The 15,120-nt window shown below is 53.3% G+C and overlaps 1 protein-coding gene across 1 annotated transcript in view; it reads right to left on the bottom strand.

The window, feature by feature from the left end:
- DHX34 (DExH-box helicase 34) overlaps positions 1–15,120 on the bottom strand; it is a 31,617-nt gene that overhangs the window by 4,629 nt on the left and 11,868 nt on the right. Inside the window, exons 7-13 of the mRNA XM_036275296.1 lie at positions 11,822–11,996; positions 9,367–9,560; positions 8,649–8,750; positions 6,555–6,794; positions 6,171–6,344; positions 5,648–5,765; positions 2,466–2,572 (exon numbers count right to left, since the gene is read on the bottom strand). Of these exons, the coding sequence (XP_036131189.1) occupies positions 2,466–2,572; positions 5,648–5,765; positions 6,171–6,344; positions 6,555–6,794; positions 8,649–8,750; positions 9,367–9,560; positions 11,822–11,996 (1,110 nt within the window). The remainder of the gene's footprint in view (positions 1–2,465; positions 2,573–5,647; positions 5,766–6,170; positions 6,345–6,554; positions 6,795–8,648; positions 8,751–9,366; positions 9,561–11,821; positions 11,997–15,120) is intronic.

The raw sequence follows: 15,120 nt of genomic DNA on the forward strand, positions 1-15,120 counted from the left end.
CTCCCAGACAGCATCTCAACTCGAAAATCTTCGTGTCCGCTGAGGTCCCGCTGAGGTCCCACTGAAGGCAACTGCTCTGCCCCCGCCCCGAAGCCCCGCTGTTCCTTCTTCCCAGCACTGACACGAGCACGTGGCTCAATCCTTTATATTTACTGTGTTTTTATTCACCACCTGCCACCCCACTCATGTGTGAGCCCACAAACACAAGGAGTTTTGTCACCTCTGATCATTACTGCACCCTCAGCACCTAGACAAGTAATCAGTGCCTGGTGCAAAGTAAGTGCTCAGTAAATGACTGAATGAGTAAATCTGGGGCAGCTTAGAGCTCAATGGAAATAACAGTAGCAACAAAATCTCCTGAGTTCGGGGAGCCTAACAAGTTTCTCTCTTCCCTCAACATTCCTTGGGATGGAAGCAAGGAAGTCCTAGTGATGGGACACCTGCAGTGTGTGGCCCTGGCGCTCAGGCTCGGCTGCTTGCTCACTGCATGGCTTAGGAAAGTGGTATGCCCCCGACACACGCCAGAGCCCAGTCTTCAGTTCTACAGTCCTAGACCACAAGGTGTGGAGCTACACGGCCTCTCACTCTCTGGCTACAGGCATGTATACAAGTACATCTGCAATCTGAGCACGTCCTCGGCTTCCCCCCATGTCCAGCCACCATGCCTTCCTGCCTCCTGCTGGGCTCCCTGCTTCTGCCCTTCGTCAGACCCCGTCCCAGCTTTGTTCCAAACCCTTGGTGGTGGGTGTGGGGATCCAGTCTCACCTGCCTTGATAACCTCCTCTCTCTCTGACCTCATCTCCGGTAATTCTTCCCCCCAAAGACTGACTGCTTTAGCTGTTCCCTATGCAAGACAGGCATGCATGTGCCTCAGGGCCTTTGCACTTGTGTTCTGCTGCCTAGGACACTCTTCTCCCCGGGATCCCTGTGGCTCCCTCCCTCCCTCCCTTCAGGTCATTGCACAATTGTACATTTTCAATGAGGTGCACCCAGATCGCCTTATTTCACACTAGAACCTGTCTCCTACCCTCACCCTCAACCCATTCCTCCCAATCTCCTTACCCTATTCTTTTTTAAAATTTATTTTAGAGAAGCAAGGAGAGTGAAAGAGAGAAAAACATTGATGTGAGAGAGAAATAATTGCTCAGTTGTCTCCAGCATGTGCCCTGACCAAAGATCAAACCCACAACCTGGGCATATGCCCTGACCAGGAATTGAACCCACCACCTCTTAGTGTGTGGGACAATGCTCCAACCGAGTCACACCAGCCAGGGCCCTTATCCCATTCTTTTAAATTTTTAAAAAAATATATTTATTTACTGATTTGAGAGAGAGAGAAAGTGAGAGGGAGAGAGAGACAGAAACATCAATGAGAGAGAACATCAATTAGCTGCCTCCTGCACGCCCCCCACTGGGGATCAGGCCCACAACCTGGGCATGTGCCCTGACCGGGAATCAAACTGGTGACCTCTTGATGCATGGGTCGACAGTCAGCCACTGAGCCACACTGGCTGGGCGCCCCATTCTTTTTAATTTCCTGGAACACTTATCACCTTGTAACATCTCATTTAGTTTTGTCCTATGTTTATTGCTATTTCCCATACTCCCCTGCTAGATGTCAGCTCCGAGAGAGCAGGGACCACGTCTCGTTTGTTTTTTTGGTACGTGCTCCTAGTGGGAACCGAACCCGGAACTCTCTGGTCCGCAGGCCAACGCTCCAACCACAGAGCCAAACTGGCCAGGGCCTGTTTTTGTTTTTAACAAAACATATCCCTCACCTGGGGATATGTTTTTATCGATTTTAGAGAGAGGAAGGGAAAGAGAGAGAAAAACATCGATGTGAGAGAGAAACATTGATCAGTTGCCTCTTTTATGCACCCCAACTGGGGACTGAACCCACAACCTAGGTATGTGCCCTGACCAAGAATCAAACCCACAACCTCGCCCTGGCCGGTTTTCTCAGTGGTTAGAGCATTGGCCTGAAGACCAAAGAGTCATGGATGGGTTCGATGCCCGGTCAATGGCACATACCTCAATTGCAGGATTGATCCCCAGCCTGTCAGGGTCCTGCGGGAGGCAACCAATTGATGTTTCTCTCTCTCATTCTCTCTCCCTTCCTCCCTCCAACTCTATCTAAAAATCAATGGAAAAAGATCCTCAAGTGAGGATTGAAAAACAACAACAAAAACCCACAAACTTTGGTGCATGGGACGACACTCCAACCATTGGAGCCACCTGGCCAGGGCAAGACTGGGTCTTGTTTAGTTCACTGTGTTCTTAGCACCTCCAATAGCTCCTGGTACACAGCAGGCACTAGGCAAGGAATTGTTAAACGAATGCACAAATGAAAAGACAGCAGCCAAACAATGGTCTGCAGCAATACCTGCAGCCAGCTGGGGAGTTTCCTCCTGCCCTGGGGACACAATCACTGCACCTGAGAGTTGGAAGGCGGGGCAGGGACCCACCTGGAGAGCAGGGATTCGGACACAGTTCACCAGGTATGGTTTGTTGGTCTCCAGCAGGGAGACAAAGGTGAGGAGCTGGTGCCTGCTACTCATCTTGTCCTTGTCATCTGAAAGAATCGATAGGACAGCTCAGGCCCACCCTGCCCACCCATCTCCCACTCATACTGCTTACACCCATCCGTCCCTGGGAGGCTGCCTGTTTCCTGGGCCATTTACCCATCCATATAAAAACATGTTCACGTGTGCACAATGTTAAAATGTCTGTGACTTAGTTTTAAATACTTTCTCATAGTCCTGACCAGTTGCTCAGTGGTTAGAGCATCAGCCACTCTTTGTGGACCAAAGAGTCACAGGTTCAATTCCCGGTCAAGGGCATGTACTTCGGTTGCAGGTTTGATCTCCAGCCCCTGTTGGGATTGTGCAGGAGGCAACCAACTGATGTGTCTCTCACATCAATATTTCTCTTTCTCTCTCCCTTCCTCCTTCCCACTTTATCTAAATATCAATGGAAAAATATCCTCGGGTGAGGATTTAAAAAAAAGCTTAAATACTTTGTCATAATAAATATGACTTTGACTATTTGGTGATATTGAGAAATATTGTTGATTTTGTTAGGAGTAAGAACAGCATTGTGGTAATGTTAAAAATAATAATAATTATTATTAAATGACAAGATCTGAAACATGATTTAAAAAGCTCCAGCAAGCCCTGGCCGGTTTGGTTCAGCGGTTAGAGCGTCGGCCTGCGGTCCGGAGAGACCAGGGTTCGGTTCCCGCTAAGGGCGCGTACCTCGGTTGCAGTTTGTCCCCGGCCCTGGTCGGTTGTGCGGGTGGCAGCCACTAGATGTGTTCCTTTCTTTTTTTTTTTTATCCTCACCCGAGGACATTTTTTCATTTTTTGTTCAGATAGAGTGGGAGGGAGAGAGAGGAAGAGAGAGAGAGAGAGAAACATCGATGTGAAGGGACACATCGAGTGGCTGCCACCCGCACGACCAACCAGGGCCGGGGACAAACTGCAACCGAGGTACGTGCCCCTAGCGGGAACCGAACCCGGGTCTCTCTGGACCGCAGGCTGACGCTCTAACCACTGAGCCAAACCAGCCAGGGCTCGATGTGTTCCTTTCACATCGATGTTTCTCTCTCTCTCTCTGTTCCTCTCTCTCCCTCCCACTCTACCTGAACAAAGAATGGAAAAATGTCCTCGGGTGAGGATAAAAATAAAATAAAATAAAATAAAAAGCTCCAGCAAAAAGGAAGAAAAAGTAAAGTGTCAGAATAAGTAAGGATGGCAAATGCTGACAGCTACTGAGGGTTTGTCTACTTAGATGACATACAGAAATTTTAAAAATTAAAAAAATAAAAGGGAAACTTGCCCAGGTAGCTCAGTTGGTTAGAGCACTGTCCCCATATGCCAAGGTTACAGGTTTGATCCCTGGTCAGGGCACATACAAGAATCAACCAATGAATGCATGTGAATCAAACAACAAATCGGTATTTCTCTCTCCTTTCCTCTCTCTGAAGTCAATAAATAAGAAAATAAATAAAAGGGAACAACAATGTAACAGAAGAAGGTAAACTGACTAGGAATTCACAGCAGTTAAAAATTAGAATAAGAGCCCTGGCTGATTTGGCTCAGCGGTTAGACCATCGGCCTGAGGACCAATGAGTCACAGGTTTGATTCATTCTGGCCAAGGGAATGTACCTTGGTTGCAGTTCATCCCCAGCCCTGGTTAGGGTCCTACAGGAGGCAACCAGCTGATGTGTCCCTCTCATGTTGATGTCTCTCTCTCTCCCTCCCACTCTATCCGAAGATAAACAGAAAAATATCCTCGGGTGAGGATTAAAAAATAAAAATTAGAAAACTTCCAATAATATCTTCTGTGGGGTTGGGGGGTTGGAAGATGGACATTTTGTAACCTTGTGTTAAGCACTCTCAACCTTTTGTTAATGCATTCTCGGAATCCTGGCCTGGGGGGTGGGGGAAAGGGGGAACCTGGCCCTCCCAGGTGTATTGGGTGCTTCATTTGCATGTGAATAGGGTTTGTTATCTTTCGGCTTCAAGGTCTCGTCCCATAAAAAGCAAGAGACAGCCCTGACCAGTTTGGCTCAGCGGTTAGAGCGTCGGCCTGCGGTCCGGAGAGACCCGGGTTCGGTTCCCGCTAAGGGCACGTACTTCGGTTGCAGTTTGTCCCCGGCCCTGGTTGGTCGTGCGGGTGGCAGCCACTCGATGTGTCCCTTCACGTCGATGTTTCTCTCTCTCTCTCCCCCTTCCTCTCTCTCCCTCCCACTCTATCTGTACAAAAAATGGAAAAATATCCTCGGGTGAGGATAAAAAAAAAAAAAAAAGCAAGAGACAAAGTTAGGGTGTATGGTTTGCAGTAATGCCATCTCAAGGAAATAATTTACATAAATCCATTTGTAACTTGGGGGTACCAATCTGCAAATAAATGGGACTGCATCCAGTGATCTGGAGCATTTGCTCTCTTGCAAAGCTCCCTCTCACTCCAACCAGCGTGTGGTTGTAGGTTCATTGCATTGTACCATTTCAGGCAGGCCGAGAGATGGCAATCTTCAATGTTTAAAACTATAAACCTTATCTTGTTTAGTTAATAGTTACCATTTTAGGATAGTGTGTTCCTTTGCTGACAAACAAGGAGATAGATGAGCTGTGTTGCAGAGCTCAGACAAAGCGTACAATAGCCAGCAGGTTGAGGCGAGGAGCCCCCGAGGGAGCGCACAGCTGGCATCCTCCTGAGGGGCGCCTAGGCTGGGACCCTCCGGGCCTGCATGCAGCCACTCAGGGAGGCAGCTTTCATGCCTGGATTCAACTAGAAGGTAGGCTGAAACCACTGCCTGAACTCTGCCTTCCACGTCCACAGTGGCTGAGCCCCAGGGCAGGACCAAGCCAGGAGTGCACAGAGCTCACAGGACAGATCTCAACAGGCTAAAGGCTCAGTCCTTGGGAATGGCCATCATGCTGAGCTCCATCCATGCCAACCATGGGGAGGGGGAGGCTCAGCGTGGAGGTGAACTTGCCAAGGCCACCCATTGGGGTCTGGCTCTTGGACCTCCTGGCCTACAGTTTTCTCCTCAGCAGCCCCAGCAAAGGCAGAGTGTGGGGAGAAATGAGGGGCAACCTCAGATGATGGGGGGGGGCTTTCCCCTCACTCAGCTCACAGTACCTCGGCTCTCTTCGCCACCCTTGGCCTCCTGCTCCTGTGTGTGCAGCACCTCGGGGCTGTTGGCGAAGACGCAGGTGGGATGCAGCACGGTGCCCTGCTTGGCCTGGGTGTGAAAAATCTGGAAGCCAAAGGCAGCCCCAAATGACAGAGGCTCTCGAACATGTTCTTCCCGCTGTCTACAACACTTTTCTTTCACCCTCTGGGCCAGGTTCTCCCCTCCGTATCTCAGCTCGTAAGTCACCTCCTTCAAGAAGCCCTGCCTGACCCCTCCCCAGGCTGGCCAGGGGCCCCTCTGTGATCCTCTAGCCCCTGGGCTCTCCACCCCAGCTCAACCGCTCTGGGCCACCTGTCTGGGAACAGGTTTGTTGTGTGTCCCCCTCCCCACCCTGGCTTCTCCCGACTGTGAGCCCCATGAAGGCAGGGCCAGGGCTATTTCAAATCAAGGCCACGTTCCCAAAACAGAGCAGGAGACATGCTGAATGACAAAACACATGCAGGAACCGGGAGTCAGAAGGAGGCCCACCTGGTCCGAGTCCTTGCGGCCGCTGTTGAACGGGTCCGGGATGGCCAGCTGGGGGTAGAGGCCCCGGCCCAGCACCAGCCTGAGCAGAGCCATCTGGTCCCGGGTCAGGGCCTGGGCCGAGCTGGCAGCCGCCTGCAGCTGCTCCAGGTTGTGCCGAAGCTTAAACTTCACATCCTGGGAACAGGGAGGAAGCGGGTACCCCAAGGGGTTGTACTAGGATACGTGCACCCAAGGGGTTCTGTGGACTGCTGGGGCCAGGTCCTGTCCTCTCAGACCCCCAGGGCAGGCCTGTGTCCCCTCAGACCCTAGGACAGGGCATGTCATCACTCTGGTAAACTCCACACCTGCCCTCCCCAGACCCCTGGCAGCCCCACGGTGCCCCACCTGGATGTCCACGTTGTCACCATCCCCCCGGGAAGCTGTGCCCCGGTCCTCGTCACTGGAGCCGGCATCCTCCTCCTCCTGCAGCCGCAGCACCTTGCGCCGGCGTCCCCCACCCTCCTCGTGCTGGCGCTTCAGCTGGTACAGCTCCCGGCGCGCCCGGTGCTCCCGGAGCCGACTGTAGCTGTCCCCCCGCTTCGGGGCCGGGGCCTCAGCCAGCAGCCCATATTCCTCCAACAGCTCCTGGGGAGAGATGAGTCCCGAGTGAGGGACCCAGGGCAAGCCGAGTGGGCGGGCTCTGGACCCAGACACAGATTCAAGTGTAGGGCCTGTCTCTCACTGGCCAGCGAGTCACCCTTCTGAGCCACAATTTTCCTCAAATGTAAAATGGGGATGCTCCCAGTACCTGCCCGCTAGGGGTGCTGGGGGCTGAAATGCGCGGAATAAGAACCTGTGCGTGGTGCAGGCATAGGTGACAGCTCCATGAAAGAGCACTGTGGCTGCTGTTGGCCAGTGAACACCTGGGCCAGGGCCAGGGCAGCAGAGGGCTCCTGTCATGGCTCTGGCTCTGCTCCAACTGCCCCTTCAGGCTGCCCCCGCCCCTGTGGGCTGCTCAGAGTGCGGCCCTTCCACCACCAGCACCATCTGGGACATGGGAACTTGTCAAAATGCCAAGTCCTGGGCCTCACCCCAGAAAACTGACTCAGAATCTCGGGAGGTGGGGCCAGGAACCTGGATGTGACAGACCCTTGGGGGTCCTAACGTGCATTAGAGACGCCCTGCCCTTCACTTTATGCACGCTTTTGTCAACAGTCTTTCAGCCCTGGCCAGTTTGGCTCAGCGGTTAGAGCGTTGGCCTGTGGTCCAGAGAGACCTGGGTTTGGTTCCCACTAAAGGGACGTATTTCGGTTGCAGTTTGTCCCCGGCCCTGGTTGGGTTGTGTGGGAGGCAGCCACTCGATGTGTCCCTTTCATGTCGATGTTTCTCTTTCTCTCTATCTCTCCCTCTCCCTCTCCCTCCCCCTCCCCCTCCAACTCTATCTGAACAAAAAATGGGAAAATGTCCTGGGGTGAGGATAAAAACAAACAAACAAACAAACAAACAAACAAACAAACAAACAGTATTTCAGGGTCCCTACTGGATTGGACCCTCTGTTCTCACTGAGCCAGAACCAATGAAGGACATAGGATAGTGTGTGTTAGTGTGTGTGTGTGTGTGTGAGAGAGAGAGAGAGAGAGAGAGAGAGAGAGAGAGAGAGACCCTCACCTTTCATTAGTTTCTCAGTGTTTGGGGCCCACCAAAGTTGAACCATGGCTCTAGAAAGTCAAAGATGTTGAAAGACATGAGAACGGTCTTTCAACGGACATGAGAGACATGAGGACATCACGGGTTCCCAACACACAGAGACCCCTAAAATTGCATGGGAGGCCTTGGTCAGGTGACTGCCCCCACCGGGCCTCCATCTGCCCAACTGCTACCAAAGGAAATGGATTACCCCAGGGCCACTTGCACTTTATTTTCATTCCATGGCACACACGCCCCCCCGAGAAGTATGTAGCAGATCTCGTTCTCAAACGGAAAGAGGGCCGCAGGACATTAATGGCACAAGCCAGGTGCAGGACCAACAACAATAAAACCGCAAACCCCTGCCACCTGCGGGCTCTCGTGAACAGAATCCCGAGGCAGGTGCTATTATCTTCCCCGGCTTCAGGGCCGAGCTGAAGCCGAGAGAGGCACAGGGACTTGCCCAGGGTCACTACTAGCAAGCAGCAGAGCTGGGATTTGTCGTTGGGACATCTGGCTCCAGATTTAGTGCTTCCAACCACTGCTCTACGCTGCCTGCCAGCACTCCGTCCCCGCTCCAGGGCAGTTCATGAGGGTGCAGCACATGACCTCCAGCCCTGTATCCACCCCCAGTAGCCCTCCTGGGCTCCCACCCCCACGCCGGATGTCGGATGGTGAGGGAGGTGGACGCAGGGTGCGGCCTGATCGCCCTGTTAGCGAAGGAAAGTGGCTGAGTCCTGGAGAGTGCTCAGGTGCACTCTGCTCCCTGTCTGCCTGTGAGGAATGGCCGGCACCCCCGGTCCTGAGCCTCACCTTGAACTGGCGCCGCAGGTTGGCCATCTCATACAGCCGGTGCTCCTCTATGCCCCGGCGGCGGCACCACTTACGTGAGTTTCTGCTCCGTTCAGATTTCACCTGGGTGGAGGTAGACACGAGGTGTCAGGGCCTGGCCAGCTGGGGGACGGGGGGAGGGCTGACTTCCCACCCAGACCACCCCAGCATGGGCCCAAACACCAGCCACTGGGAGGATGGCAGGCAGGTTAGAGCCCTGTCGGCCCTCCTGACACCTGCTTTCTTCCCTCTCCAGGTCTCAGCCCACTGCCCCCTTCCTGCAGGAAGCCCTCCCAGACCACACTGGCTCAGACACCCCCTCCAGGCTCTCCCGGTCCCTTGGACTCCCCATTGCAGCCTATTTTGGGTGGTCACTGTCTCGAGAGAGGTCTCACTCCCTGCACTGGACTGGGAGCCCCAGGAGGACAGGGCCAGGTGGTTCTGCTCATTACCGGGCCCCCAGCACTGCTCAGCTCAGGTGCCACCCCAGGAGTCTGGACTCTCTCCGCATGGCACAGGTTCTGATCGGTACTTAGAGCCCTGGGTTCCCTCCAGCCGGAGCTCTGCTCGAGCTGGCCCCAAGACTGGGCGAGTCCGTGGGCTGGGGTGGGGGCATGAGGACGAGCCATGGCCTCAGGGAGATCCAGACCCTGTGCAGAATGACAGCCAGGCTGGGGGACCCCCTGGCCACCAGCCTCACCTGTACCCAGGTGTTGAAGACATTGAAGAGCGTGAAGGGATCGCCCAGGTCACTCTCCAGGGGCCGTCGCGCTGCCCCACATTCCGGGTTGCTCTGGGCACTGCGAGTGAAGGGCGACTGGACGCTGAGGGCAGCCGCGATGGTGAGCACGGGCTCCGCCAGGCGGAACATGGAGCCCAGGATCAGCATCTTCCCTGGGGGTGGACAGCGAGCTGAGCCTTCCCCCACCTCCCTCCCCCAGGCTCACAGAGGGCTCAGCGCCAGATGGACACACTGATTTCTGGTCATGTGACCTTGGGCAAGGCCTCAGTCTCCCCATCTGTAGGTTAGAGACAAGCTCAGTCCCCACCTCCTCGGGCATGTGGTGGGCACTGTCTATGCCCTGGCTACTGCTTTTCCCTTTACCACTGGCTCCCCCAGCACCCCATACCCGTTGGCCTGGCTTTGTTTCTTCCCGACACTCATTTTGTTTTTCCTTTTTTAAATTTTTTTTCCCTTTATTGATTTGAAAGAGAGAGGAAGGGGAAGGGAGAGAGAGATAGAAACATCGATGAGAGAGAACATCAATTGGCCGCCTCCTGCATGCCCCCCACTGGGGATCGGGCCCACAACCTGGGCATGTACCCTGACCGGGAATCAAACCAGCAACCTCTTGGAGCCACACGGCCGGACTGGCTTGGTTTTGTTGATCCTCACCTGAGGATATTTTGCCACTGATTTTTAGATAGAGTGGGAGGGAGGGAGGGAGCAAGAGAAAACATCCCTGTGAGAGACACATCGATTGGTTGCCTCCCATATGACCCCCACCAGGGCTGGAGATTGAACCTGCAGCCCAGGTACATGCCGTTGCCTGGAAATCGAACCTGAGACCGCTCAGTGCACAGACCAACACTCTAACTGCTGAGCCACACCGGCCAGGGCCCAGCACTCATTTTGACCTGCCATGCTACTGCCTGTCCTCCCTCCAGAACGTGACGCCACGCCAGCTGTAACCTCGTCTGCCTGGCACATGGCAGGTGCTGACTTTTGCCCCTATCACAGTGTGAATCTTTTCCTACCATCTTCGTTGCATTCAAGGTGGAGCCAGGGGAAGGAGGTGAGAGAGGGAAGAAAAGCAGTAGGAAGAGCACCCCAACATGGTAAAATACTAATTCCGATGCTCAGGCTACTCCCGCCTGCCCGGTGGTCAGTGCCTACACGTCACGCATCTGACTCAGCCCCACAGGTCCCGACTACATTTCCAGAAAGTTCCTGCTACACATCTAGCCTCACGAGATAAAGGCAGGCAGTAAAATAAGTCTTTCCCAGGTCTCCCTAGCTCCATCACCTGGGGCAAGTCGCGCCATCCCTTTGTGCCTGTTTCCCTTTCTGTGAAAGGGGGTGACCTCAGCATCCACCTGCTGAGGGTGAATCATGTTTCACCTGTGAAGTGCTCATAGTGCCCAACCAGTGACTGAGCCTCAGGGCCCAGAACCACCCAGAACTTCCCAGCACTGCGTCACTTGTGTCTCTCACCGGGCAGGGCCTGGGGACCAATGATGTCAGCCTGGCTAGGGAGTGCCTCCCAGCTCTGGCCACTGCAGGACCCTGGGTGAGCGGTGACGGCCTTTTTCTGAGCCTTAGTTCCTCATGGAAAACGAGTCTCATTCATTCCTATCCTGCGGGAGATGACCTGCTTGAGAAAATCCAGGCTCTCACTGGCCTGTTCCAGCCCCTTGGGCATAGATCCATGCTATATTCCCCCCCCCAAGCCTGTTTCCTCATCTGCACAACAGGTGCCCAGAGGCGCTACCCCCACTACATGAATGAAATGCTCTCTCAGGTCCACAGAGCCCCTGGCTGGCACACAGCAAATGCTCGTGGGATTTTCACTTTCTTCTCGGACCTGACTCTGCTCGCTCCAGCCCTGCCTCCTCCTAAAACAAACAGAAATAGCACTTCGCAGCCCTCAGACACGGTGCTCTCCAACCCCCACCCGAGCTGAAGCCCAGAGCACTGCAAGGCTGGCTGGCAGCTTTAACGACATGAACGCAGGCAGAAGGTTCTGCTGAGCGTCGTACTTGGGAAGTGGTGCCATGGGTGGCGGGGCTCTGCTGGAATATCCTGTGGGCTGTGAATTGTTGGTAGAGGTAGAATGTCTTGAGTCAGGAGAATCAGGCAAAATAAACATGCTTGCGTCAGTGAGCTCCTCAGGAGGGGCAGGGATGACACAAGAATGAGTAAGAGGAAGAGGTTTTGAAACCCTTGTGCTCAACCACAAAGGGCAACACAAGGGCAGAGCTGATGAGTGTGTGTGCTGACAGGTGCCTGTTTACTGCGGTATCCCTGGTGCCTAGAACAGTGCTTGGCACGGAGGACTTGTGGAGAAGGAACAGGCTTCCCACAAGTCACGAGAGCGAGCAGTACCTGCACCCACCCAGCGCCCTGTGTGGTCACTCCAAGGGGGGTTCCTTACCAATCACGACGTCCACAGGCAGCTGGGCCAGCAGGGACCCGATGGGGGTGAGGGCCTCGGAGCTGTCCAGGGCCCCCTGGTCTCGGAGGTAGAGGATGGCTGTTTCCAGGCTGGCTGGTGGTGGGGGCTCGATGAAGGGGAAGGTTCGGGGGTCTCCCACACTCATGCTCTTCATCTGGAATGAGAACCGAAGCCCCCAGGAATGGAGGACACATGAGCCACTGTGGAGCACTCAGAGGGCTCAGGGATCACAAACTGGTGATACTTTATTTTATTTTTTTATCCTCACCCGAGAACATTTTTGCATTTATCTTCAGATAAATGGGAGGGAGAGAGGGAGAAAGAGAGAGAGAAACATTGATGCGAGAGAGACACATCGACTGGCTGCCACCCGCACGACCCCAACCGGGGCCGGGGACAACTGCAACTGAGGTACGTGCCCTTAGCAGGAACCGAACCCAGGTCTCTGTGGTCCACGGGCCGATGCTCTAACCACTGAGCAAAACCGGCCAGGGCAAACTCGTGATACTTTAAAAACCCCCAATGCTGCCCTGGCTGGTTTGGCTTAGTGGGTGGAGCATTGGCCTGCGGACCAGAGAGTCCGGGTTCGGTTCCCGCTAGGGGCATATACCAAAAAAATAAAAATAAAAATAAAATAAAACCCCCAATGCTAAGGCCCACTATACAGAGGCAGCAGAGGAGGGACACTGACTGTGTGTCTGGCCAGCACCTCTTCTCCCAGACACTGGCCATGGAGCAAGCACATATCTAAGCTGGACCAACTGAGGTTTCTCAGCCCCTGGTCACAGCAAGTGACTAAGGAATGAGACCATGACCTGAGCTGGGCCAATTAGAATCCTTCCCTGGGACTCTGCAAATGGGAGCTGGGAAAGAAAAATTCCAGCATCCTCTCTGGTTGTGAGGGGCCAGGACAGAAGCTCAGAGCCACTATGGTTACTCTTCCATTGCCTGGCAATTAGCCCATCCACTGCAGATGGAGAAATCCGTATCTGTTCCTAAGCTAGATCTCCCCCAACAATGGATACACAAATCCACGTAATCCCCTTTCCTACTTACAAGAGTTAGGGTTGCATTTCTCTCACTACCAACCAAAGAATCCACATAACTCAGAGGCCAGAGGGGCAGCGGGTGGTGGGGAGAATAAAGGGAAACACACACTTATCACCAGGCCTGGCATGGCAACTCGTGTGACTATGAGAGAACCAGAAGAAAGCTCTGAGACCTGGGGGCTCAGCCCAAGTCTCCCAGGGAGGCGACCTGATCTGGAGGCCACCTGACATCTGGCCATCCACCCAGGAACTAGCCTTTCCACCTTCCTCCCTATTCACCAAAGGCTGATGTTGTCTAGGAGACCAGCCAGTACCCATTAAAAGACCTTTAAACCCTGGCCGGTTTTGCTCAGCGGTTAGAGCATCAGCCTGCAGTCCAGAGAGACCCGGGTTCGGTTCCCATTAAGGGCACGTACCTCGGTTGCAGTTTGTCCCCGGCCCTGTTTGGGTCGTCCGGGAGGCAGCCACTCGATGTGTCCCTTTCACGTCGATGTTTCTCTCTCTCTCTCTCTCTTCCTCCCACTCTATCTGAACAAAAAATGGAAAAATGTCCTCGGGTGAAAATTAAAAAAAAAAAAGACCTTTAAGTTAAAAGCTCTGTGTGGGGGGTGGGTTATGGATTTTTCTTTTCTTTTTTCTTTTTCCTCACCCGAGGACATTTTTCCATTTTTTGTTCAGTTAGAGTGGGAGGGAGAGAGAGGAACAGAGAGAGAGAGAGAAATATCGATGCGAAAGGAACACATCGAGTGGCTGCCACCCGCACGACCGACCAGGGCCAGGGACAAACTGCAACCGAAGTATATGCCCTTAGCGGGAACCGAACCTGGGTCTCTCAGGACCGCAGGCCGACGCTCTAACCGCTGAGCCAAACCGGCCAGGGCGGGTTATGGATTTTTCTAAGCTCTCCAGGTGATTCCAGCATACAGCTAGGGCTGAGAATCAGTGCTACGACCAGTCTGGCAATGCCACGCCCTGGACAATTATAAGTCACAGAGTTGACACACATGACCCAGTTCTGCCGACAAGACAGGTGGAAAATTGGCCAGAGGGTTTCTGGGAAAGGTTCCCATGGCCTTAAAAATGAGACGCACAAAGAGGGGCAGTTGGCTGCTGTCTCTAGATGGTAAAGGAGGAGGAGGTGATGCCCATGGCAGCCAGAGCCAGATGGCATTCAAGAGACAGGCTTGGAGCCTGACAGCTTCAGATGGAACTCTGGCTCTGCCGCATGCCAGCTGTGTGACCTGGGTCAAGTTACTTAACCTCTCTGTGCATCCATTTCCTCATCCAAACATCAGAATAAGATTACCTACCCCATAGAATTTTTGTGAGAATTAAGTTATATACATGAAACACTCAGGATAGACCCTAGCCCAGAGTAAGCATCAGGTGTTTTTGTTTTTGTTTTTTTACCATCATTGAATTTATCATCATTATTAGGAGAGTGGCAGATAAACTGAGGTTGCAAAGACAGAAAAAGCCCAGTCATTTATATCACTGATCCATTTAAATAACTGAGCCTGGAACCTCCATCTTGGGGCTTCTTGGTGTATAAAATGGTACTTTTTTTCTTATTGTTTAAGCCAGTATTTTTCCAGCAACAAGTTATGTAGGTCTGGAACTCCATGCAGTGGGTCACGACCAGCGTTTAAAAAAAATGAAATCAAACAAATAGAAACCATCAGCATGTGTCACCCGAAGGAAGGAGCTGGTTTGTGCCCCATGCATATGTGAGCCTACAGCAGACTCCATCGGCCACTCCCACTTTCCTCTGCCTCTTCCTCCTGAGCACAGAGACTACACTTCCCAGCCTCCCCTGCAGTGAGGTGTGGCCGGGACAGAGCTGGTGGGGGAGTGGAAAGGAAGTACACCACTTGAGGACCTAGCCATTCAAGCCCCCAAGCCACCCCCAGGCTCCTTCCCCAATGCATGGCTGCCCCTGGGAAGATGACAGAGCCATGACAGAGAAGGGGCCTGGGTCCCTGAACAAAGAAACCTGCCCACTAACCTGAGAACAAAAGTTCTGTTGTGTTGGCCATTAGGGGAGTGGGTCTGTTTGTCTAATCTAAGTGAAACTCATGACTGAGATATGAACCATGACATCTCATGTATCAAGAAACCCCGGTTTTAAAAGCCACTGCTTGGGTTTTGTTACAGCTGAAAGCACTCTGAGAACAAGGTTCTTACCATGACCTTATGGCTTTGAGGAACAATTCCCTCCTCCATGTAGGA

The sequence above is a fragment of the Molossus molossus genome, unplaced genomic scaffold, assembly GCF_014108415.1.
Source record: "Molossus molossus isolate mMolMol1 unplaced genomic scaffold, mMolMol1.p scaffold_m16_p_21, whole genome shotgun sequence".
NCBI classification, from domain to species: Eukaryota; Metazoa; Chordata; class Mammalia; order Chiroptera; family Molossidae; genus Molossus; species Molossus molossus.